We start from the raw sequence: 23,500 nt of genomic DNA on the forward strand, positions 1-23,500 counted from the left end.
ATAGCCAGTAATTGTCTGAAGTTCTTCATCTAAGGATAAATATGGCAAGATGTCCTCAAGGGTACCATAGTGACACTTACATCTTGGGAATAGCCAACAGCTGTCTAAATGGCCTTACAGAATACTCAATAGGAGGAAATTCATGCCTGGTACTGTCAACCTAGCCACCTGCCTATGGCTGGTGAGGTCCTGGACCTGGAGGAAAAAATATTGCTGCCACTTTACCAAGCCTTTGTCTTTTCTTTGTCCTTATTATTTTCATAAAAAACTGCCTCCCAAGGCACATTTAAATGTGTACTCAACTCTAATTCAAAATAATAATGTGTGTAGTGAAAGGTGATCTCATTTTACCATCTAGATGTTCTATATTCATCCAGTAAATTAAAAGCCATCATACTGATGCAAAACCCTGCACCTACCTTCTTCCAGCCTGCAATGCCTTGCTGTCTGTGTCTGATGAAGGGCAGGCTCTGGGATAGCTCCTCAGAGTCTTTGTTCAGATGCAGTGCCCACCCAACACTCAGCTGAAATTTGCATGCTGCTTCTATGACCTTTCTAAATCATAAAGGCTGTGGTATGAATTTCTGAAAAGCACACCTACTTCCTGCTCTTTCTACAAAAGCTGTTAACTGACTTTCGATTCCTCAACTAGGGTGTGTAAGTTTACTGTGAAATACACTCAAAAAGAGTGGCAAATTGGTTTTCTTTTCCATAGAAAGTGAGAATGTTTATTGTGATAAGTATGAAGATTTACTCTTTGTAAAACTCTGTCAAAGGAATATAAACAAAATGCTATGATATATTAAATTGTATGACCCATTTTTGTATATTAAAATTAATAAAAAGTAAAATCAAAACTAAATAAAGCATAAATATCAAAATATAACAAATATACAATTTTAAATACTTAACATACTCAGACTAGTGTCATTTAGATGGCTTTTCAAAATCTATTTGCAAAAATTTACACATTGCTGCTACTGTGTTTTTCTACAGAATTGTGTATATAGAATTTAAATGTGCTAAGTGTACATGAAACTCCACTTTTGTTGTCAAATAAACATATTTCAAAGTAGAATTAATGTATAGGAATATTGGCATTGCTCTGTCCCCTGTGGGGATGACAGAACATCTGTGTAATTTTTTCTTGGTTGAAATAATAGCACAGGTATTAAGATCATAAATTTGAAATCTAAACTCACATAGAAATCCCTAAGATTATATCTTTATTAGCATTTTTCTACTACAATCAGATTGTCAAGAATTCCATGACCTTTTTTGGGGCTACTTTGGTTTTTGTAATCTAAATTTATTTTTTGCACTTTATACATCAGTACTGCATTTACATTATTTCCACTCCTTGTATCCCCATCCCAAGTCCTCTCATGTCCCTCCCATGCCCTCTCTAATTATGACTTCTTTAATTATTGTGAAACACACACATTATATACACACATATATATAATCTATATATTTATGTATATACATATATATTCTGCTGAGTCCATAGTGAGAGTTTCTTACTTAGATCTGGCAGTTCAAGTCAGATACTAGTATAACTGTGTATCTTCTTGGGCCTAGAGGAGAATGACTATTATCAATGTCTTTAATTTTCACCAGCACTCTCTTTTTACTGTGTGCAAGATATATACCTTTTGTTTGTTTGAGACATGATTTCTCTGTGTTGGAGATTCACCTGCCTCTGCTTCCTGAATGCTGGCATTAAAAGCACGCACCACCACTGCCTGGCAAGTAAATACTTTTTGTTCCTCATTTGAATTTCCACACCAGAGTATCTTATTTGCTCATTCAAATATATATTATAATTAAAATCTAATTACGTTATTTTCCCTTTTCTCCTCCCAACCCATCCCGTGTCCCCTCTCTCCAATCTTCTTGCTGCCCCTCATTTTCTCTCTAATTCACTGTCTTTTTCTTTGATAATTATCTTTGTAACAAGGCTGGGCGGTGGTGGCGCACGCCTTTAATCCCAGCACTCGGGAGGCAGAGCCAGGCGGATCTCTGTGAGTTCGAGGCCAGCCTGGGCTACCAAGTGAGTCCCAGGAAAGGCGCAAAGCTACACAGAGAAACCCTGTCTCGAAAAACCAAAAAAAAAAAAAAATAAATAATTTATCTTTGTAACAATAAAGCATAAATATATAAACATAATGTGTCAATTCCATGTAGTGTTGTTTGTGTGTATATGGCTTCAGGGCTGACCACTTAGTATTGGATAACCAATCAGGGGCTCATCCCTGGGGAAAACTAATTCTCCCACTATTATCAGTTGCTGTCAGCTCTTTGTTATGGGTGGTGGCTTGGTCCCTTTCCAATCCATGCTGAAATGATGACAGGTTTGATTTCATGCAGGTCTTCAGCAGGCAATCACAGTTGCTGTGTGCTCATGAGTGCTATAGCCCTGTCATGTCTAGAAGACTCTATTTTGTCTCAGTTCTCCCAGACTTCTGGCTCTTAGAGTCTCCATCTCCTATTTCCACGTTTCCTGAGCCCTGGTGGGAGAGATGTGATATAGATCCTCCATTTATTACTGAGCACCCCCAGAGACATTTGTTTTCTGCACTTTGACTAATTTTGGGTATCTACATTAATCACCATACACTGCAAAAAGTTGGGGAGAGGGTAATAGATGTGATATGAAAGCAGAATGGGAGAGATTGGGGGGAAGAAAAAGGCTGAGGGGAGGATCGGGGACCAGGGGAGGACAGCAGGGAGAAAGATAAATTAGAACCAAGTATGTAGTAAAGTGCCATAACAAAGCCATTACCTTGTATGTAAATTATTGAAATGCATAAAATAAACTTTTGAGGCACAATATGTGACAGCCAGAGCACAAGCTGTTTTACCTGTGTTCTGTCAAGTAATTGCTACTGGTCGGTGGGCTGGGTAGTGTTCTTATCCATCTTCTGAAAAGGTGTGAGGCACAGGGAGATTTTGCTGTAGTTCTGTGGTTTTTATGGGTACAAGTGAGAAAGAGGGGGTTCTCAAGATGAAAACTCATGGTGTGATATACCAGAAACCTCCTATTCTATTCCATTTTACTCTATTTCCAAACTTGATAGTTTAGATTATTTTCTCTAATATCACATGTGAATGTAGTCAGTAGCACATGGAAGCAACACTTTCTAACTTGTTTGTTCTGCAATCAAAAATAAAACATGTTTAATGTAAATCTAATAAATATATCTAGTCATGTCCTGAAATACATGGCACAAGATAAAAGTTTAATTAGGTATTGTCCTGCTTAGTAGGAAGAAGAGGAAGGGGGAGATAAAAATAAGTTGAATCTTATCTACATGCCCCAACATACGCTCACTTGGACATTGGCACACATTGACTTTGCTATGCTGTGGTACATTTTTATGGCATACAAGAGAAGTAGGACAAAAAGAAGCAAAATTCATGTTTCTGTACTTCTTGAAGGAAAAAACACATCGCCAAATTGTTTTTAAACAAAATCAAAAACCAAAGTTAGACAAACAGGAAGAACATTACACAAAGTGGCAGAAATGTGTAGTCAGTGTGAAAATCTCATGTGATTAAAATCATTTCATCCGTTTACTTTAAAACTTTCTTTGCTTATTTAAAGCACTTTTAGATTGTCTAAAGTATGAATAAAACATGGTCAAGTGCTATTTAGCTAGTAAATGGATGGTTTATTTATTCCATTCTGATATTCTTATGAAAAGCCAATGGAATGATCAGCCAAGTTCCTGAGGAAACATGAGAATGTCATTCCAAACGTACACACACACACACACACACACACACACACACACACACACACACACACACACACACACACAGAGGCATCCACATCAGAGTTGAAGTCTTGTGTTTCCCCATGTGTGGTTCTTGAAAAAAAATTCACTGCAGATTTTCTGGAACATTTTTCTCTTGGTATGCCAGTGGTACCAAACCTCCTTAAAGTGATATAGGACATGGTGTTTCTTTCGTGGGAGGACTTGATGGCATAATTACCACGACCTGTAAAGTCAATCAGATGTTGTTACATTATTCACAGACCCTCATGAATTCTTTTCTTTATCCACATATTGTACCATCACCAATGTTCACCCTGTCACTATAGAACTGAATTTCACATCAATCTGATGGATTTCTCAGGCATCCCTTAGATCAGGCTATATCTAGGACATACATTCAGTTGTAGAATTTTACCCTTTAGAAGCTTCTGGCTGCTGTTGAGTCTCAGAGTGGAATAGTATGAGATATAAGTGAGAGTGCCAGTGAATTGGTTTAAAATGATCTTTTATGGAAAATACAGAGCTCTTTTCCCAAATAATTTGCTAGTGCTGATAGCAGCAGGATACATAAATCATGACTTGGTTGCCATATGTAAAGTACTATGATAATCAGACTGGCCTGGAGTGGCAGGAAGAACCCTGAAAGCATGAGCAAATCTCGTTCTTGTTCTGCAAATCATGTAACACAGAGTTTGATAGGAATAGCTGAAGATCCCAGAGAATATTAGATTTGCATTATATGTTACATGCCATTACACATCTAGACTCAGAGCTCTTTGGGGCAATTCTTCTCAGCTTTTCTACTATTACAGAGTTCACAAGAAGCACAGACTTTCATCTAGTAAATACTAAGGTCTGAAACGTGTGAAGGAATTTGTCTATCCCAAAATTCATCACTCAGTGAAATCACAAAAACTTCAGCACTACCCAAGAAACTTACAACTCTAAGGCCTTAAATTGCAAACCCATCATAAGCTTTGCTGTGATCTAGTCCAATATTTTTCTTTAGACTGAGCCTGTGGAGATGTAGATGTAATGTTTCTTGGGAGCTCCCAGAAAGAGGAAGGGAAGGATATAGATGAATAACCAGTGATCTCATCATTTTATTATCACTTTATTATTGGCTATGAGTTTTGTCCATCACTGGACCTGTGGGCAACAAGACTATTGAGCAGCTGTAGGGTTTTACTAGCTTCTAACTCACGCTAGTGTTCTCAATACTTAAAAAATACTTAAAGAACACAATGGCCATACTTTTGTCCTTGCCTACTTCTGTCTCTTATTCCATTCCCCACTCTGTAAGATCATTTTTCTGAACAGAAGCCAGAAGGATTTGCTACATGTATCAGGGTAAGACAACGCCCAGGTAGATACCAAATGACAGAGAAGTCTTTTCCCCAGTGCTTCTTTATATCCAGGGAAGGCTGCTATGATAAGAGAGTGGAGTAAATCTGGTACCCTCTGTGGACTTCTAAGATGTGAATTGTTCTCTGTTCTGGACTTTAAGGGGGTGTCACTTGCAAGAAAAAGAATGGTAAAACTGTACTACTTTGACCATTATAAAAACAAAAATCCTGGATGTCTCTCAGTGACCCTCTCTTTTAGTGTGGATAAGACATGAGAATAGAATAGCATATCATTCCTGTGAGTAGGCCATAGATCAGTTGACTTTGAGTCAATTAATATTCTAAATGAACCTGTTCAACTTGTATGAACCAAAGGAACCTAAGACATTGGTTCCCTTAGTATCTTCAAAGAAGTGCACTGTCCTACTTTCTATACTAAAGAGGATATTAATTGTACCACATGACTATATAAGAGAAGCTTGAAGCTTTGAAGCTTCAAAGGATCCCACAGACCATCCAACTGCATGAACATGATCTTGTGGGTCCTTGAATAGAAAACTCAGGTGAGCTGTGCCCATTCTTCACCCATGGGAGCTGAGAGGTAATGAGTGAGAATTGTGTTCAGCTTCTGTGTTTGTGTGATTTATTAAAGAGTGACAAAAAACATGAAGACACATATTCAAATGAAAGCCAAAACTTACCCCACCAGGGTTACAACACATCACTCTGCATCCAAAGGCAGAGAGAGACACAGCAATGCAGAACTCCAGCACACTTAAAATGACTACCACAATATCCAGACCCTGTCAATAAATCATAATGCAAGCATGTGGGTGGTGGGAGTCACACAGTCCAAACATTTCTGCACTGAAAGAGGAGAGGCACTGGCCAAGAGCCTAGGAACACAGCTCCTGGCACAGCCTGACCCTTAATTGGTTCTTGGCATTTTAAATGTTGCATATTCTGTCACTTTTTGAAGCACATGTATTAGTTTAACCCCTGTGGAACTGTGGCCTTTCAAGGACACCTGTAGTTGATTCTTGCTAATTTCATGAGGTACAGTCCAGTTATCTCACACAGTATGATATCTACCTATTCTTTCTCATGAAGAACTCACCTAATCCGACCTCTTTGCTTATAATTCCATGCTTCATAATGTATCTTTTCCCCCAAGAATATGAGAACTTCTTGAACTAAGAGAGCTGTTTCTGAACTCTCCCAATATTAACCCTGAGATCTTACATAATTATGGGCTCCAGAGACTTGGGAGATGGCTTAGCTGGTGTTTTCTATGCAAGCATGATGGCCAGACAACAGATCCATAGCACCCCATAAGTGCCAGGTAGGCATGATGACCTGCATTCAATCCCCACATGCAGGCAGGGGATTCTTGGAGCAAAAAGAATAGTCAGACAAGCTGAATCTGAGAGCTGTGGGTTAAAGTGTTACATCCTGCCTCAAAGTGGAGCGCAATCATGAAAGACACCTGATGACAACCTTTGGCCTACACACACACACACACACACACACACACACACACACACACACACACTGGCACACATAGATATACTCCTGAGGACATACATACATATATTCATGCACAGTACACAAAATACAGACATGAAAATAAAGTGTGTATGTGCTCCAAGGTCTGTGGAATAATGTCCCTGGTGCCCAGATAGGAACATACTTGACTTCAAGCTTAATGAGGCCCTTCCTTGTAGAGGTCCTGACATAAGATGAAACAGGAATAAAATAAAACCCACACAATTCAGAAGACTTCGTGACTTTAACAAGAAGATGGCTGATTGAGATGAATTGATGATTCCATTATATAATGTGAAGAAAGCAACTGCAGAACTTATAACAAGCCCAGAGCTCTTTTAAGCATGAAGTATGGTGTGAGGTCACAGGGCCCATAGCCAAAGAAGGTACCTTACACAGCTTTCAGTTCTAGAGCTGTGTTCGTATCATTGTACCCTGGATGTCTACAAGGTAACAGGCCTACAGAAATAGCAAGCAAGACTATTAATCAGAATAACTACATAGAATAGGAGAGTTATAGGCAGGGAATTCTAGAACTTATCTTTGCCAAGTTCTGAGTGCCTTTGGAAAATTGTTCCATCTTCTAAACATTTGTATCTCATTTTGGTCGAGTGCATAGAGATTGAATTGCTCACTATAAGGACTTTTAAAATGTTCAAGGGGGGATATTAGTTATCAATGTCCCTCATGCAATTGTTTTGTGTAAATAAATAGGGCCCAAGATTCATGGACTTTAACTTGGAAAACAATGCAGTTTATTCTGCATAGGGAGTGAGAATGTTGATTCCCTATATTTACCTGCATTTTTTTTCTCTTTTGGTCTCATTGTACCCAGGGGTGTGAGTGTGAGATGTAACTCTCACTCCTAAATAAAGGTTTGATCAAGTTCTCCATGGTTTCTAACTTCTCATGGTGGTTCTACAATTGAGGAGTGTTACTCTTAGTTTTGTTGGGTCAGTTTGCCCCAGCCTTGCTTCAACCATAATTCCATGAAAACAGAAACCACTCACAATTAAAATGGACATGGTCATGAGACAGCTTTCTGAAGAGCTTCTATATGTACAGTAGTAGAAATGGAAAGAATAAATGCCTGGGCTCAGTGAGCTGATTATGATCCCTGAGATCGCAAACACGGAGCTGGTGATGTTCAGGCCTAGGCTACTTCGAACCTAGAAAGGAATAAAATTGATTAATTCAATATCCTCAGGTCTATCTCCACCCATCACCATAAACTCTTTAATTCTTTCCTTATACATTTCATCCTCACTGTTTTGACTAATTCAAAAGTACCTTAATTTGCCTCTACCATTATTTTCAACTCAACTCTCTTGTCAAAACAAAAATGTGAATGTCATGTCTACAACTAAATCTTTCCAGATTACTCCTACAGAGACACGAAGCATACTCCAAGTTCCTCCTACCAAGGATTTCAAAACTACTATACTTTTAAAATAAGTTTATTTATTTAATTTGGGATGAGTGTGCCTGTAGAGGTCAAAGAACTTTTGGGAGCTAGCTCTCTCCTCCCACCATGCTGGGGTAGGCTGTCTCTTTTTATTTATGAAGCTGTGCAGCCCAGCTAGCCTCCTGTGTGTCCTCAGGCTGTCAGGCTCGGCACGTTCACCTGCTAAGTCATCTCGCTGGGCTGTCTATTATACTCTAGCAGAAGCAGGAGATCTCTATGTGTTGGTCTCTTACCATTCTCTGCTGCAAGATTCCCTGATTTCTTCTGTTCGGATAAATGCTGCTGGCCTCTTATTGCCCTGCCCCCTTTGCATATTTCCTTCTCTGCTGTTCATTTCTTTCCACAATTCCCTTCTAGTATTGAAAGTATATCAGCTTTTTATAAGAAGCAAAACTTCCCAGGAAAGTGTGAGTGGTTTGGTGAGAATATAGCATGGTAGTTATATACTGATGGTCACAGCTCAGGGACGTGTAGGGGCACAGATTTGGAAATGTTGTATTAAACACACTCTAGAGTTTGAGGTGTCTCTTTTGAGTAAGGAGAATGCGAGTATTGTCCTAGCTAGCGTCGTTTGTTGAGATCTTGGTTTGAGTCCTTTTCCTTGGTTTTGTGACAGATATCCTGGCATGTTATATTTTAAATTTGTCTCTTCCTGAGAAATAACTCATCGTGAAATTTGTTTTATTCAAAAATCTTTTCTGAATATAATCAGAACACACATTTTGATCAATCAGTCAATAAATGCTATGTCACTCAAATGTTTAGTGTCATGGTCATGGGTGTGGATAGTAAACTTCAAGGTACATTTGATTAATCATGTTTGATTTTTCTTATCCTGAATTCTCTACATCCTGTACCAAGATTCTCTTTAAAAATCACTGTGACACAATATTCAACTTCATGTCAGAACTTGGCTAATTTTTGGCTAAAAATTTTAGTAGGAAGATTCTTCTAGATGAAATACTAACTCCTCCTTTGTTTCTTAGATGTTAAGAAAAAATTTTTTTTTACATCCTGGCAGAACAGATGCTTTGTTATATCCCTCCTCTTTTGACACCATAATATATATATATATATACTCACCAAACCTTTTGTAGTTCTTCTTCCTGCTACAATTGAGAATGATCCTGAAATAATAAACTAGAAATAAGAGGTAAAATTCAAGTTAAAATATTTTATTCATTATTGGAAATTATAACATATTGAACCTACTCCTAAATTTGATATATATGTGAAACAGATTAACTATATTAAAAGAACCACAAAAGTTAAGAAAGTGTCCATCCGCCATCCCCCCATCCCCCCCCACTTGGTTGTAGAATATTATTTTAAGGTGTGCTACTTTTGTTTATGTTGCATTTGTTTAACTCTATGAAGCTGTGTTACTGGGCCTGTCTAAAACACCTGGTGGTCAAATAAAGAGCTAAATGGCCAATAGTGAAGCAGGAGATAGAAATAGGTGGGACTGGCAGGCAGAGAGTATAAATAGAAGGAGAAATCTGGGAGGGAAAAAGGAAGTAGCTAGAGAAGGAGGAGGACTCCAGGGGCCAGTCACCCAGCTACACATCAAGCCATGGAGTAGAGTAAGATTTACAGAAGTAAGAGAATGGGGAAAGCCCTGAGGCTAAGTTAAGAAAAGCTGACAAGAAACAAGCCAAGCTAAGGCTGAGCATTTATAAGTAAGAATAAGCCTCCATATATGATTTATTTGGGAGCTGGGTGGTGGGCCCCCAAAAGAGCAAAAACAACCAACAACACCCCCTTTTCCTAGAAAACAGAAGAATTCTACCATACAGGTCACTGGTACAATTCATCAATGTTTTAAATTCTTTGACAATTTCATACATGTATATATTAAGTGATGGTCATTTCACCTCCTCATCCCATTACACTCTCTCATTCACTCTTTTCCACTGAAGCTCTTCTTCCTAATAATTTTAAGTATAAACACATACACACACACACACACACACACACACACACACACACACACACACACACACACACCAAAATTGCTATTAAGACTGTTTAAGAGCCCTGCGACATAAATTTCTAAAAAAAAAAAAATTCTAAATCTCTAAAGTGAATTACTGTTCATATAGCAACAAAATTTAAGGATTTATTAAACAAAGAAAGGGACTAAATATTACACTTATTTAAATAGCTACTTGGTCAGTCACCTAGCCAGAGGAACACCACTCAGGAGTTATGACTCACTTTAAATCATGCTAAAGAGATAGAAGAAATAATTATCCCTTTAATGACATACTGTGCTTTTCTTTCCCAGAATCCTATTCAACTAGGTCTGTCCACTTGTCTGAGTCTTGACTCAGAAAAGACTTAACTATTTCTTTTTTCTTCTTTTTTGTCTCCTTCATGCATGCTGGCCAGAGTCCAAGTATCTTTTTTATTTGGTACTTTGGGCTTAATTGCTTTTTCTCTAAAACATCCCTCCCACCATGTGCCTGCTTGGCACTGCATGGCTGACACCCATGCCAACTTAACTCAGGTGGCATGGGTTATTATTTCCTCCTCTCAGCAACTTGGGTTCTTTCAACTTGGCAAGTGTTTTCAGTTTACCTAAAATGGCTAGTGTCAACACAGTTGGACTCACCTGCTTTCACAGTTCTCCTATATAGGTTTCAAAGGTAACTTTTCACATTTGATTTTACATTTAAATACATTGTCTTCATTCCAAAATGGGTGAACTAATGAAATAGTTTGAAAAACTTATTCTTCAACACATTTCTAATGTTAGGATGTTAGCTGATTCATGTAAATGTAATCAACAGTTGGTGGGAGGTGAACACAGAGACTATTTGTCACAGTATCTAAAATACGTTATGAGTATATGGTATGGTCTTCCAAATGGTACTGTTGGTTGGATCTTGAGTGTCTCTCAAGGCCTTTGTGTTAAAGGCTTGGTTCCTCCTTATCATGTGCTGCTTGATTGTGGTGGTGCTTTTAAGAAGTGAGACTTAGAAAGAGGTTTTCTGATTAAGAGGCAAGCCTGTAAAAAGGGTAGTAGTGGTGAATATTAGCAATAAACAGTGGTATCCATGTGATGACCATTATTTTGTATCTTTAGTACTAAATGAAAATAAACAAAAGCAAGATAATGGATACTTCAGTATCAACCTACATAATTATCTGAGAAAGACACTTGAATGTGGTTATTAAAATAACTATTTAGATAAACCCTCCTCTTTCTTGCTAATTGGACTCCCGGAGCTCCACCCGGGGCCTAGCCATGGATCTCTGCATCCAGTTCCCTCAGTCATTGGATGGGGATTCTAGCATGACAATTAGGGTATTTGGTCATTCCATCACCAGAGTAGGTCAGTTCGGGCTGTCTCTCGACCATTGCCAGCAGTCTATTGTGGGGGTATCCTTGTGGATTTCTGTGGGCCTCTCTAGCACTTTGCTTCTTCCTATTCTCATGTGGTCTTCATTTACCATGGTCTCCTATTTCTTGTTCTCCCTCTCTGTTGTTGATCCAGCTGGGATCTCCCACTCCCCCAAGCTCTCTTTCCCTTGACCCTCGCCCTTCATTACCCCCACTCATGTCCAGGCTGTTCATGTAGATCTCATCCATTTGTCCATCACTGGGTGATGAGCAAGAATTGTTGAGGCCAAGGTTGGATAAAGCACAGGGACAAATAGCCAAACGAATGGAAACACATGAACTATGAACTAATGGCTGAGGGGCCCCCATCTGGATCAGGCCCTCTGAATGGGTGAGATAGTCGATTGACTTGATCTGTTTGGGAGGCATCGAGGCAGTGGGACCGGGTCCTGTGCTCATTGCATGAGTTGGCTGTTTGAAACCTGGGGCTTATACAGGGTTGCTTGGCTCAGCCTGGGAGGAGGGGACTGGACCTGTCTGGACTGAGTCTACCAGGTTAATCTCAGTCCTTGGTGGAGGCTTTGCCCTGGAGGAGGTGGGAATGGGGGGTAGGCTGGGGGGAAGGGGAGGGGGGCTGGAGCGGGGAGAACAAGGGAATCCATGGCTGATATGTAGAACTGAATTGTATTGTAAAATAAAATTAAATTAAATTAAAAAAAGAAACAGAAAAAATAACTATTTAGATATTAATATAACTTACAGTGCCAACATCTAAGACTATCACTTAAAACTAGTATAAATAACTAAGCACTCAATAAGGCACATGGGAATATATTCTATTCATTTTATTCATTCTTCCATGAATTTGACAAAAGGAGAACTAAAGAAGTGAATAACAATTGGCACAAGTTATTGATAGCAAATCCTTCACCCTTGTTAACAGCTGTTTTGAAAATATGCATTGAAATATCTATCAGAAATGAGATATATGAATAAGTCAGATTGATCTACCAGCAATACTCATTGAGTAGTTTGCACAGCTGAACTAAACAACACTGGAAATGATAAGTTGCTGGCCTTCATCATGTGAAAGAATTAATGTTAACACATGTCCAATTTATTCTGATCGGAGTTCATGGTTACATACTACTGCAATATATCTTCATTGATACATACTAAATTTTTAAGCTACTTGTGGCATTTATATTGTCATTGCTGTGTTATATATGAGTCAAAGGAAATTTTAAGACTTTTTTTTTCTCAAAGTTGCAGAAATACTTGATAAGACCTTATTCCATGGGTTGTTGTCCAGGGAGCCCACAGAAGCTTCCAAAACAATGCAGGCTACTGCCATTGTTTCTGGATACCTACCAGAACTAGATAGTAAAAGCCTATTGATGACGACATCACACACTATAGATACAAAGGCAGAGTAAACATTCTAGTGAAGTTCTCAGCCCTGATCATAGAAACTTCTTTCCACAGTTCAGGATGGTCAAGGTAAGTACTGAAACTGACCAAAGTTCTGAGAATAAGTGACTGGTAAATGCTTGGCTCCCAAAAAGGACATCTATGTCACACACACACACACAGAGAGAGAGAGAGAGAGAGAGAGAGAGAGAGAGAGAGAGAGAGAGAGAGAGAGAGAGCCCAGTGAATATCACAGAAGACTGAATGGAAGGCTATAGGAGCTGAAGGGTGGGAAGGAGTGTGCTGGGGTATAATCTTCAATATAACACAGCCATTGAAACCATGAACATATAGAAGCTTACACAGGCCCTGGGAAGAAGGAAAAAAGGGAGGGAGTGAGGAAAGAAGGGAGAGAGAGACAGAAAGAAAGAAGGTGGGAGGAAGACTAGTTAGGAGACAGTAGTTGGTAGTGGTGGGAGAGGGCTGAGAGGGTAGTGAGGGGGCAGGTGTAAGGACAGTGTATTATATACAAGTATTTTATCACCTATTTTTTAAAAATGACTAAATGAAAAAGAGGTAAGACCCCCCAATAAATTAATAAATTCAGAATCTTATAAACAATGTTATGCTAGACCCATTTATAGTATAAGATATCCAGCTCACCATCAGAGATCCCCAGACTGGGTACCCTATATACACCGAGACAGGGAGGATTTCATCGGCTGGCACAACAGCACTTATCATCGTGATTCCTATGCTGAGGTTCATGAGGGCAATCACAATCTGCACAACCTGGAGATGACAGCAAAGAAATAAGATCATTGACCACAGCTGTGTGCCATGTCACACTTAGACCACCACTGAGTTACTCCCATTCTCCATCTTTGATACACTAAGGTGAAGTTCTGGATCATTTTGTCTTTGTTTTTTTTTTTGTCCATGTAGCTGTGGATATAATAACTTACCAAATGCCCCACAGAACGTCTATCATTATGCCAGTAAAACCAGAAGAAATATTCCCGAGCCTTTCCCAAGATACATTTTCTGATACTCAAGATGCTACTTCCATAGCTGTTCTCCTTAGTCTCATGCTCAAACAAGAGTGACCCAGGAATTAGAAAATAATTACAGAAGGCAGGGGCAAGGAAGTAACTTGAAGAAATACAACTAGTGTTTGTTAAATAGAGTGAAAAAAAGAAGAATGAATAGCTTTAGGATCTTGGGAGCATTGAGGGGGGAAATGTTAATAAAGTGCCTTGAAATGGGAGAATCCAGGGCTGGCAAGGTGGCTCAGCAGTTAAGTGTACACACTGCTAGTTCTTGCAGAGGACTAGAGTTCTGTTCCCGGGACCCACTTCTGAAGGCTCATAACTACCAGTAACTCTAGCTCGTGGAAACTTGATGCTCTCTTCTGGATTCCACAAGCAACACACACACACACACACATACACACACACACACACACACACACACTTACAAAGTAAAAATAAATCTGTTTTAAAAGTATGGCTACTATATAATAAATAGTCTCATTACATTAGAATACAAAAGAATGGAAAATTATAAAACTTGGGAGATTCAAGAAAGGGAATACATGGAAGTTAGAATGTATAATACCACAATGTATGAGTTTTTAAAAGATGACAGATCTAAATTAACTACCTAAGTGTTCGTCTTTGGAAACCCAAGAAAGAAAAGCAGCTGAAGAAGGGAAAGTGAATCTGTGTTACTTAATCTGCAAACTTGGGAAGTGAGGGTAAGAAACCAATGGACTAAGACAAAATCTACAGTTATGTTTTTCACTGAAGAGACACAATAAAAATCTATTATCTGTTAACCAGGCCAGATAAGAAAAAAAAAGACTGAAGTCATCCATTAGTAATACCAGGTAGTATGTGCAAGTCAGATGGCCCTGGCTAAACAGAATGGGTCACAGAAGACACAGCCCCGGGAAACAGATTATGTTGGTAAGATGGGAAGTGGAGTTGATAGGAAAAATGGAAATGAAAGTGTGGGAAAGAGAGAATGATCACACTATATTATATATTTGTATGAAACTGTCAAGTAACAAAATAATAAAAATGGGAAGAAAAGAAACGGTTGAAAAGGTATTATTACAGAATCAATGGATAGTAAAAGATAGACAAACAAATACTTAGAGAAATCTGAATCTGCAAATTTGGTAACACAGATGAAATGGAGAACTTAAAAACACAATGTGCCAAAACTCAGAACAAGAAACAGAAAATCTGAATGGGCCAATGTAATTAAATAAAATAAATTAGCAATTAGTAATATTCTAAAATAGAAAGCACCAGGCAGGGGCAAAGATTTCAGAAGTGAATTCTACCAAATGCTTGACAACAAAAAAAATATGTATTTTTCTATTATCCCTTCAATAAAGTATAGGCAAAATACTTTTAACAAAAACTATCCAGCAACATTTCTAATAAACATATACACTAAAATACTCAGATAAATATTAGTAAGCTGAAAGTAACAATGTATGAAAATAACTATATACTATGACTCAGTTAGTGCTTATATCACGTTTTGAAAATTGGTTAAAACTTTAATAATCAATTTAATCTACCACATAAAAACTTTAAATCATAGGACATATCAACAAATGCAGAAATAACATTAGACAAAATCTAATACATCTGTAAAGTCTCCCTAATATGTCTTCCCAAGCATGAGCTGAACTAGGACTACAATAGACATCCCAAAGTGGACAGGAAAAAGCCCCTGAGGCCTCAATACTACATAAAGAACTACAGACAGCTAAGGAATGCTCAGAGTGACAAAAATAGTTTTCCCCAGGGAGGAGTACAACAATTGGTTATCTAATACCAAGTGGTCAACCCCAAGAACATACATACAAGTAACATTCAGACTGAGCAGCTTATATTTAGGAACATATATTTATATACATATACGTATGTAACAACAATAAATGAAAAAAGAGGTCATGAATTTGAAAGCGAACAAGGAGGGGTATACTGGGAGGGTTTGGAGGGGGAAAGGGAAGGGAAATGATATAATTATATCATAATCTCAAAAACAAGGGAAAAAGGAAATGGCTAAAATTCATCATATAAATGTATAAAAGATGTCAAATAATAAAAATAGGGAAATGACAGACTTAAGTACTATTTGGTGTTTGTTATGTGTAAATCTAACAAAGTATATAGAAACATCTATAAGGAAAATTGTAAACCTCTGATGGCTTAAGTTACCAAAGAGAGAGGATATACTAGACTCCATGTTAATGGGTAAAAAGACAATATTGTAAAAAATAACAACTCTCCTCACCTTCATATACAAATTTAATGACACTCAAAATTACCTCAATTGTTATAGTTCTCTAAAGCTGATACCCAGCGTGAACTATTACATAGTGAGTTCCAGGCCAGCATAGTGTACATAGCAATTGTGGAACCACAGGAATTCTCATCACTCCTATTTGAAATACTCAAGATGGCACAGTCTCATGAAGGGTGGGTAATTAGGCATCTTCTTCGGAACTAAATAGTTTTGCAAAATGCCAGTGTTCAGATTAAGTTTGTAACACAGAGGTTCAGCCACAGAAAGCTTGGTCCCCAGCATGGCAATGTTGAGGTAGTGGAAACTTTAAAACTAAAGTGTGATGGCTAGACTTACATCATCTTGACACAAACTAGAGACATCGGAGAGAAAACCTTAGGAAATGCCTTCATAAGATTGTGTTGTAGGCAAACCTGTAGGGCATTTTCTGAATTAGTGATTGATGGGGGAGGGCACAGTCCATTGTGCTGGTGCCGTACCTGGGCTGGGTGTCCTGGGCTCTATAAGAAAGCAGGCTGAACAAGCCATGGGGAGCAAACCAGTAAGCAGCATTCCTCCACCGACTCTACATCAGTTTCTGCCTCCAGGTTCCTATCCTGTTTGTGTTCCTGTCCTGGCTTCCTTCATTGATAGACTACATTGTAGAAGTGTAAGCCAAATAAACCCTTTCCTCCTCCAACCTGCTTTTTGGTCATGGTGTTTTGCCATAGCAATAGAAACCCTGACTAGGACAGCAAGGAAGATATTAGTGTTGGAACTATGGATTGAATATGAAATGTCTCCCACAGGCTCATGTGTTGAATGCTTCTTTCCTCAGATGTGGATGCTATTTGGGGAAGTTCTGGAAATTTTATAGGGGAGGCTTACTTGGAAGAAGTAGATCGCTCACTGATGGGTATGTCCAAGTGGTTAAGGGTAGAAACCATCCTTGTATACCATTAGGTAAACAAGCTCTTTTGTCATATGCTCCTGATGCCATGAGGTTTGAGTCAAGCAAGTGGAGTGACACAACCATGGACTGACCCTCAGAAACATGATCAAAACAAATCTTTTATCCTTGAAGTTGCTTTTCCAGTGACACATGTCATAGTGATGCAAAAATAACACACAAAATTGGTAGCGGAGAAATGATTAAACCTGGCCGTGGTAGTACTTTCCCTTTGGAACTGGCTTACAGGAGGAATTTGGAAAAGCCTTAAGCATTGTGTACGCCAAGCTTAATTGATGGTTCTGATAGGAGCTTAGAATACTGACGGTAACATAGAGTGCAGACCAGGCTCATGCGGTTTGACCTAGGGTATTGGGAATTAGACTAGAAGCCACATGTGTTATGTGTTGGGGAAAATGTATCGACAACTTCTCTATGTCCTGAGATTTTGAGTGAGGCTAGATACAAAAGCAACAGGCTAATTAACTTAGCATAGAAAAGACAACATACACTCAGGATGTACATGGATATTGCTTGCTGGCTTTTAGTCAGATTTACAATGAGACTATAAGTTAACAGAATATAATGCTTTTTTTTCAGAAGCTAAGTTCTACAAATTAAACACTAAAAACTCCAAGACCATTTGATGCATTAAGAGGCTAGCAGGACACTGTGGTTGGTGTTAAATTGGTAATCTTAGCATTTACAGCATTGTTGTTCTCTCAAAATCAACATACCCCAAGGATTTTGGGTTCTCCCTTCAAGAACTTCTCTGTCATCCTTTTCCACGAAAGTGAGTTCACATATAAAGGCTGTTGTCCCACCTTCTGGGCATCATAGCCAGCTTCCAATGCAGTGTGTTCTATTCCTTGTATGGTTATCATGGCAGTAGAAACAGTTCTAGAAGAAGAAATGTAATTTAGGGTGTCTTCCTGGAAACAGGGAGCAGGGAGTCTAAATACAATATGACACATAGATACCAATTGAGTTAAATGTGCTAGGACATGCAAATTAAGGAAACCCCATGCTATAATTCTAGTTGATGATGTACTAATCTACGTTCTGTATTCTGAACTTGATTATGTATACTCACATCTACTTGTGAATTTTCTTCATTCATATTCCTCATAATTATCATTACTTATTTTATGCCTGGATATCTCCATCTAATATTTTCTGTATAGTTAGTTTCAGGTTGCGTCTGTCTGGGAAAAGATTTTATTTTTCCTGTATTCTGAAAAACTTTTTTCCTGGTTATAACAGTCTTGGCTGTCAAGGACTCTTTTTTTTCAGTACTTTGAGCACCTCAACCTACCGTCTCTTGGACCACAGGGTATTTTGCTGAAAAAAATCCACTACAAGGCTGGTCATGATTTCCTTGTATGTGAAATGTTTTTCTCTCAATGTCTCTAAAGTTCTTCTGTCTCTGCTTTGGACAATTTCATTATAGTAAGAGAAAATATATTTGGAACACTTGTGCTAACAGGACCTAGATTTTTATGTCTCTCTTAGGACTTGGTTCTCACCAACTGTTTAATGTACTAAATCTTCTATTCTTATTTTTTTATCATTTCTCCTTCTAGTTTTATAATAAGAAAATTTATTTGTTATTAACATCCTAATAGCATCTTAGGGTCTTGTCATACTTTTAAAATTCTTTTTTTTTTGCTGTGGAATATTTCAAAAGAATCATTTTTTTAAGTCTCAGATTTTAAATTTCTGCTTGATGTAGTCTGATATTGAAACTATTGTATCTTAATTCTATTTATTGGGGTCTTCAAATGTTCTGTTTATTTTTTGTGATATGAATCTTCATCAAAATTTTTATTTGTATCATGAATTTTCTTGTTGCATTGAATTCACACACTTTGAATAAATACTCTAGCTTCACTTGCTTCGGGTTGATTTTGGAAATCACTGCATTTGCAGTGTCCCCCCTAAGAGTGCTGTGGCAATCTACGTGTCCTTCCTTCATGGAAACCCAACAATTAACTCAGCCAACCATGTTAGAAAACTGATCTTTTTTTTTTTAAATCAATAGTGCTTCTTACCTGCCCCCCATGTCCAATAAATAATTTTTCCAAATCTACATTTATTCCACTTTATCAAAGGAATTCTTCATCCTATCTGACAATCTTTAAGCATTCCCTGAGTCCATTTGATCCTTGTATATTTAATCTTACCCTACTTCATAACCACATTGGTCATTTTAAAATGCAAAACAATTTTAATTTCTTATTAAGAGAAATTCATATTTTAATCCCAATCTATATTTCTAACATTATTTTTATTTTTCCCCTTTTGATTTTTGAAGTGTCAGATATATTGGATATATTTAAGTTTTTCTACATCAACAAATTTACTGCACATTCAGCCACCTTGCAGTATTTTTCTACCACATCCCTTTTCTGCTTTGCCACCACAACAAAAAGTCCATTCTCATCTCTTCTCATGCACTGATAGTATCACATGTGCTCTGCCTTCCTTTGGACAAAACTCCCCACCACACATGAGTTACTCAGCCAACAATGGTAAGGAAGTGTTTAAAGAAATCTGTGTGACTTCCCTCATAAGCAATATAAGAAAAGGGTGTTGTGAAAGTAATGGATGTTTCTTTTCAGTCCAATTTAATATGTGCTTTGGTTTATTTGCTTTTAGCACTTATTTTTTGTCTTTATTTTTCTAGACACACATTTAGAAGATTTAGAAAATGTAGATTCTACCTAATTTTAACTATTAAAACCTAAGTAGGCCTTGCAAGCACTTCATTTGATCCCCAGTACCCACATTAAAAAAAATTAAAAAGCCAGCACAGTGGCATGAGTTTGTAATCTCCGTGCTGGGAAGGCAGAGACAGGTGGATCCCTGGGGCTTGCTGACCCACTAGCCTACCCTACTTGTCAAGTTCCAGACCAGAAAGAAACCCTGTATCAAGAAAACAAGTATACATAACCAGAGAAACGACACCCAAGGCTGACTGCTGGCCTCCGTAAGCATGGACACACATATTCACCCACGCACACATCACCATTATACCCACATGCACACTTGTGCATGCACACACATGCACACACACACACTAAATAAATACTCTAGCTCCACTTGCTTCAGGTTAATTTTGGAAATCACTGTGTTTGAAGCAAAAACAGTTGAGAGGTACAGTACGAGTCTCCTGAGAGCTCTGCAGTAGATCTCACCTCTTGCTGGAGTTCTCTAAGGAGCTAGCAGCTGCTCTCAGGCGGAGATTGCCAGTCTTTTCCTTCCCTGGATTTTGGGAGGAGTGTTGCCTTTTCCTACTTTCCCAGTTTTTGATGAGAGATGCTTTTTGTACCCTAATGATTCATTATAGGATTAGTTATTCGGGAAAACTAAAATGACCCGACCATAATGCTTAACCCTCAGTATATTTTCTTTACATTTCCAAAGCCCAGTACATCAGACAGCTTCAGGCAACAGCCACCTGTGCATCAGCAAAGCAGAGCACTCCAAATTTGTAACTTCCTTGTCACCTGCATATGTTATATGTGCAAACAGATCCCCTGTATAAGCCTGTGTGGGTAACCCATAAGAAGGTGGCCTTGTTGATAACAGTGACCTTGAGCTGCCAAGTTTCAAAATCAATCTTTGTTTCTTGTTCTGACAACTGATATTACAAGCACTGGCCTTTGCAAGTGTCTGGCAATGCATGTGGGTGTGGCAATAGTGCAAAACAGAACTGGGGATTCTTCTGAGTTTGTGGCCTCCTTTCCAGTTAGACTGGAAGCTTCTCCAGGATAGACTCTGTATCAACAGTGCCTCCTACAGTATTTCCATGATTCTCTGGTAAAGTGGGTCATGTTCTGGATATCTGAGGCTGATGTTGGCTGTTTCTAAGGAACTCTGCAGGTAAATTCACGCAGCTGCTCCCTATATTCACACCACAAAAATGTACTTTTGACACAAGGCAAATAAATTCCTCAAGGACAAAAAAATGTGTTTTTATGGTCTAGAGTTCAGTGCTCCAACTTTCATAAAAGCCAAAGAATATTACACAGACATGAAGGATAGTTTTCCAGGCTACGGAGGGATCTTCCAAGGTTTTACATTATCTATGAGACATTTATGAGACTTTTAGCACATATAGTGTCTTTATTTTTTTTATCCATAGTAGAGAGATGAAGAAACACGGGCAGCCCCAGTCCTTCTAATAGCATCAAACTCCTTGTGGATCAGCACCAGCACCTGTCACGTTTCCTCACTTTTATATGAACATCTCTTTCATGGGTCAGAATGATCTAAAAGGAATCATGAAGAAGATGAAGAAGAAGGGTCATCCTCTCCTAGGACAAAATTATAAATAAAGTGGAGATTCAACAAGAAGTCTAAACCTGGATCGTTCTTTGTACGAGATAATGGTGGTAATGTGGGAAAAATGATGACCTGGGCAGGGCCAGTCCTGGACTAAGATCCAGTAAGTGTGGGTTATAGTTTAAGCTCATAGAAGTTTTTAGTCATTTTCTTCTTCCAAGTATGATTCATCTATCTGAGGAAAGTCTCTGCAGTTTCCTCTGACCCTTAACCAATGACCACACTAAAAATCTTCAATGGCCACACTAACAATCTTCAAGGCTTCTTTCATTCCTAGATTTTCCACAAGAAGCTTAAGTTTATGACCTGAGTCATAAACAATCTTCAAGGCTTCTTTCATTCCTAGATTTTCCACAAGAAGCTTAAGTTTATGACCTGAGTGTCCCATGCATGAATAGTGCCAAAGATTAGTGGGAACCTACATCAGCTCACAGTCTATCTCAGGATCAGGCTAAGTATGTTAGACTGGGGTCTTAACTTTCACCTAGATCATCTCCACCACATTTTGCATGTGGCAGGTAGTTTCTTAACTGATGAACCGTAGAAATAACACATGTTGGAAGAGAATAAATGCAGTGGAAGAGGGGACATTCAGAATGAATAAAATGATCAAAGGTGAAGGTACTGCTTTCTGTTTTGAAGAACAAATACAGCTAAAAATAGGTTTTAGGTCTTTTAGATCTTTTTAGATTTTAAAGATGGTGGCGGAGAATATAAATAAACTCAGCTACTGGGGAGTTTATAAGCTACTGGAAAATTCAGACAAGTCAGCACACAAATAAACATGTTAAAATTCTGGCTAATCAGTTCTCTACAAGGTAACACAGAACAAACTGAGTCCTCATCAGACCCCAATGACCCCAGTTTTGGAAATAAAGAGGAGACTTTCCAGAGATGATGCCATCCAAAACAATACCGAACCCACTTTTGGCTTTTACTAGGCCTTTATTTTTTTCTTGCCCCCCCAGCATTGCAACACAGATTGCTCCTCAAATGCCCCACAAGTACACGTCAACGTGAACTCTTCCCTCCCTTCATGTAGAACGGTGGCTTGTTCCATGTGACATGGCCTCTTTTTCCCCCCTTATTCTACTCCCAGGTGTCCTAGCATCCGAAATGAAAAACCATCATCACAAAAAGCTGTGAAAGGCAGGTTTGCACCTACCTTGTCCCTCAATTAGAAAGCCTGTTGTGTATCAGGTGAAGACCAGTCTCCAGGAATGAGCCTCAGGTTCTTTGTTCAGATGTGATGTCTTGCCCACAGCCCATGTGCCACTCAGCATTAAGTCCTGTACTTTTTCTGAATCCTAAAGGTTCCTGTGGAGGTTCTCTAAGAAACACAACTAGTTCCCCTTTTATTAGCAGAAGTATCCAATGATTCTGCCTCTTTGATGTGTGTGTGTGTTGTTTTTTGGGGGGGTGGGGGGTGGGGGAATGTACTGAAAAAGCAGTGTCTGTCACAGTCTTTCAGATCACAACAGCACAGCTTTCTCTGAGCCTATCAGTGTGTGTACTCAACAAGCCAAAGTCATCATCATAGCCCTTCAACTCATTTAAAAGCCCATTTCAGACAAGGTTGGTGGTGTATGCCTTGAGTCCCATTACCCAGGAGTCTGAGTTTGAAGGATTGTGACTCATAGCCAGCCAGAGCTTCATAGAGACAACCTCTCTCAAAACAGCAAAAACTACAAATGCCTGTTTATGACAGTTTCACACATTTTCATGTTACCTTTCTTTCCCTAGAAAACTATCTATGCATACTTTTCATGTGGGGTTTTTATAAAATCTCACTGTTTGGGATTTACCATAAATGTCCATCAAGTGGCAGCATGTTGGCTGTAAAGAAATAAGTAGTGCTTTGCAATTATTAAGTAAATAACCCCTTTCTCAGCCAAAGAAGCATTTAAGACAAATTCAATTGCAACAATTTACTACATGATCTTGTCATCCTCCAGAATCTAGGATTGTTCACTGATAAAACAAAGTAATCCTTGACTTAATGTA

At 38.5% G+C, this 23,500-nt stretch overlaps 1 protein-coding gene across 1 annotated transcript; it reads right to left on the reverse strand.

Moving 5' to 3' along the window:
- Window positions 1-3,221: 3,221 nt before the first annotated feature.
- LOC128095140 (membrane-spanning 4-domains subfamily A member 4A-like) lies at window positions 3,222-22,808 on the reverse strand. The gene is made up of 7 exons (XM_052713873.1): window positions 22,662-22,808; window positions 17,887-18,049; window positions 13,558-13,686; window positions 9,222-9,278; window positions 7,684-7,842; window positions 5,830-5,931; window positions 3,222-4,005 (listed from the first exon to the last, which is right to left on the reverse strand). Exons 2-7 carry the CDS (start codon window positions 18,031-18,033, stop codon window positions 3,943-3,945), a joined length of 657 nt encoding a protein of 218 aa, XP_052569833.1. The 5' UTR covers window positions 18,034-18,049; window positions 22,662-22,808; the 3' UTR covers window positions 3,222-3,942.
- Between the last annotated feature and the right edge of the window lie 692 nt (window positions 22,809-23,500).

Source organism: Peromyscus californicus, unplaced genomic scaffold, assembly GCF_007827085.1.
Source record: "Peromyscus californicus insignis strain IS unplaced genomic scaffold, ASM782708v3 Scaffold_4__1_contigs__length_199733344, whole genome shotgun sequence".
Taxonomy (NCBI): Eukaryota; Metazoa; Chordata; class Mammalia; order Rodentia; family Cricetidae; genus Peromyscus; species Peromyscus californicus.

What these genes read in the sequence shown, in the direction of transcription:
- LOC128095140 (XM_052713873.1), bottom strand. Translation starts at nt 18,033, where the DNA reads ATGATAACCATACAAGGAATAGAACACACTGCATTGGAAGCTGGCTAT. An exon ending in GAGAACCCAAAATCCTTGGG is followed by an intron (nt 13,687 to 17,886) that starts GTATGTTGATTT and finishes TGTCATCTCCAG; the next exon opens with GTTGTGCAGATTGTGATTGC. An exon ending in TGTGTTGTAACCCTGGTGGG is followed by an intron (nt 4,006 to 5,829) that starts GTAAGTTTTGGC and finishes TTGACTTTACAG; the next exon opens with GTCGTGGTAATTATGCCATC.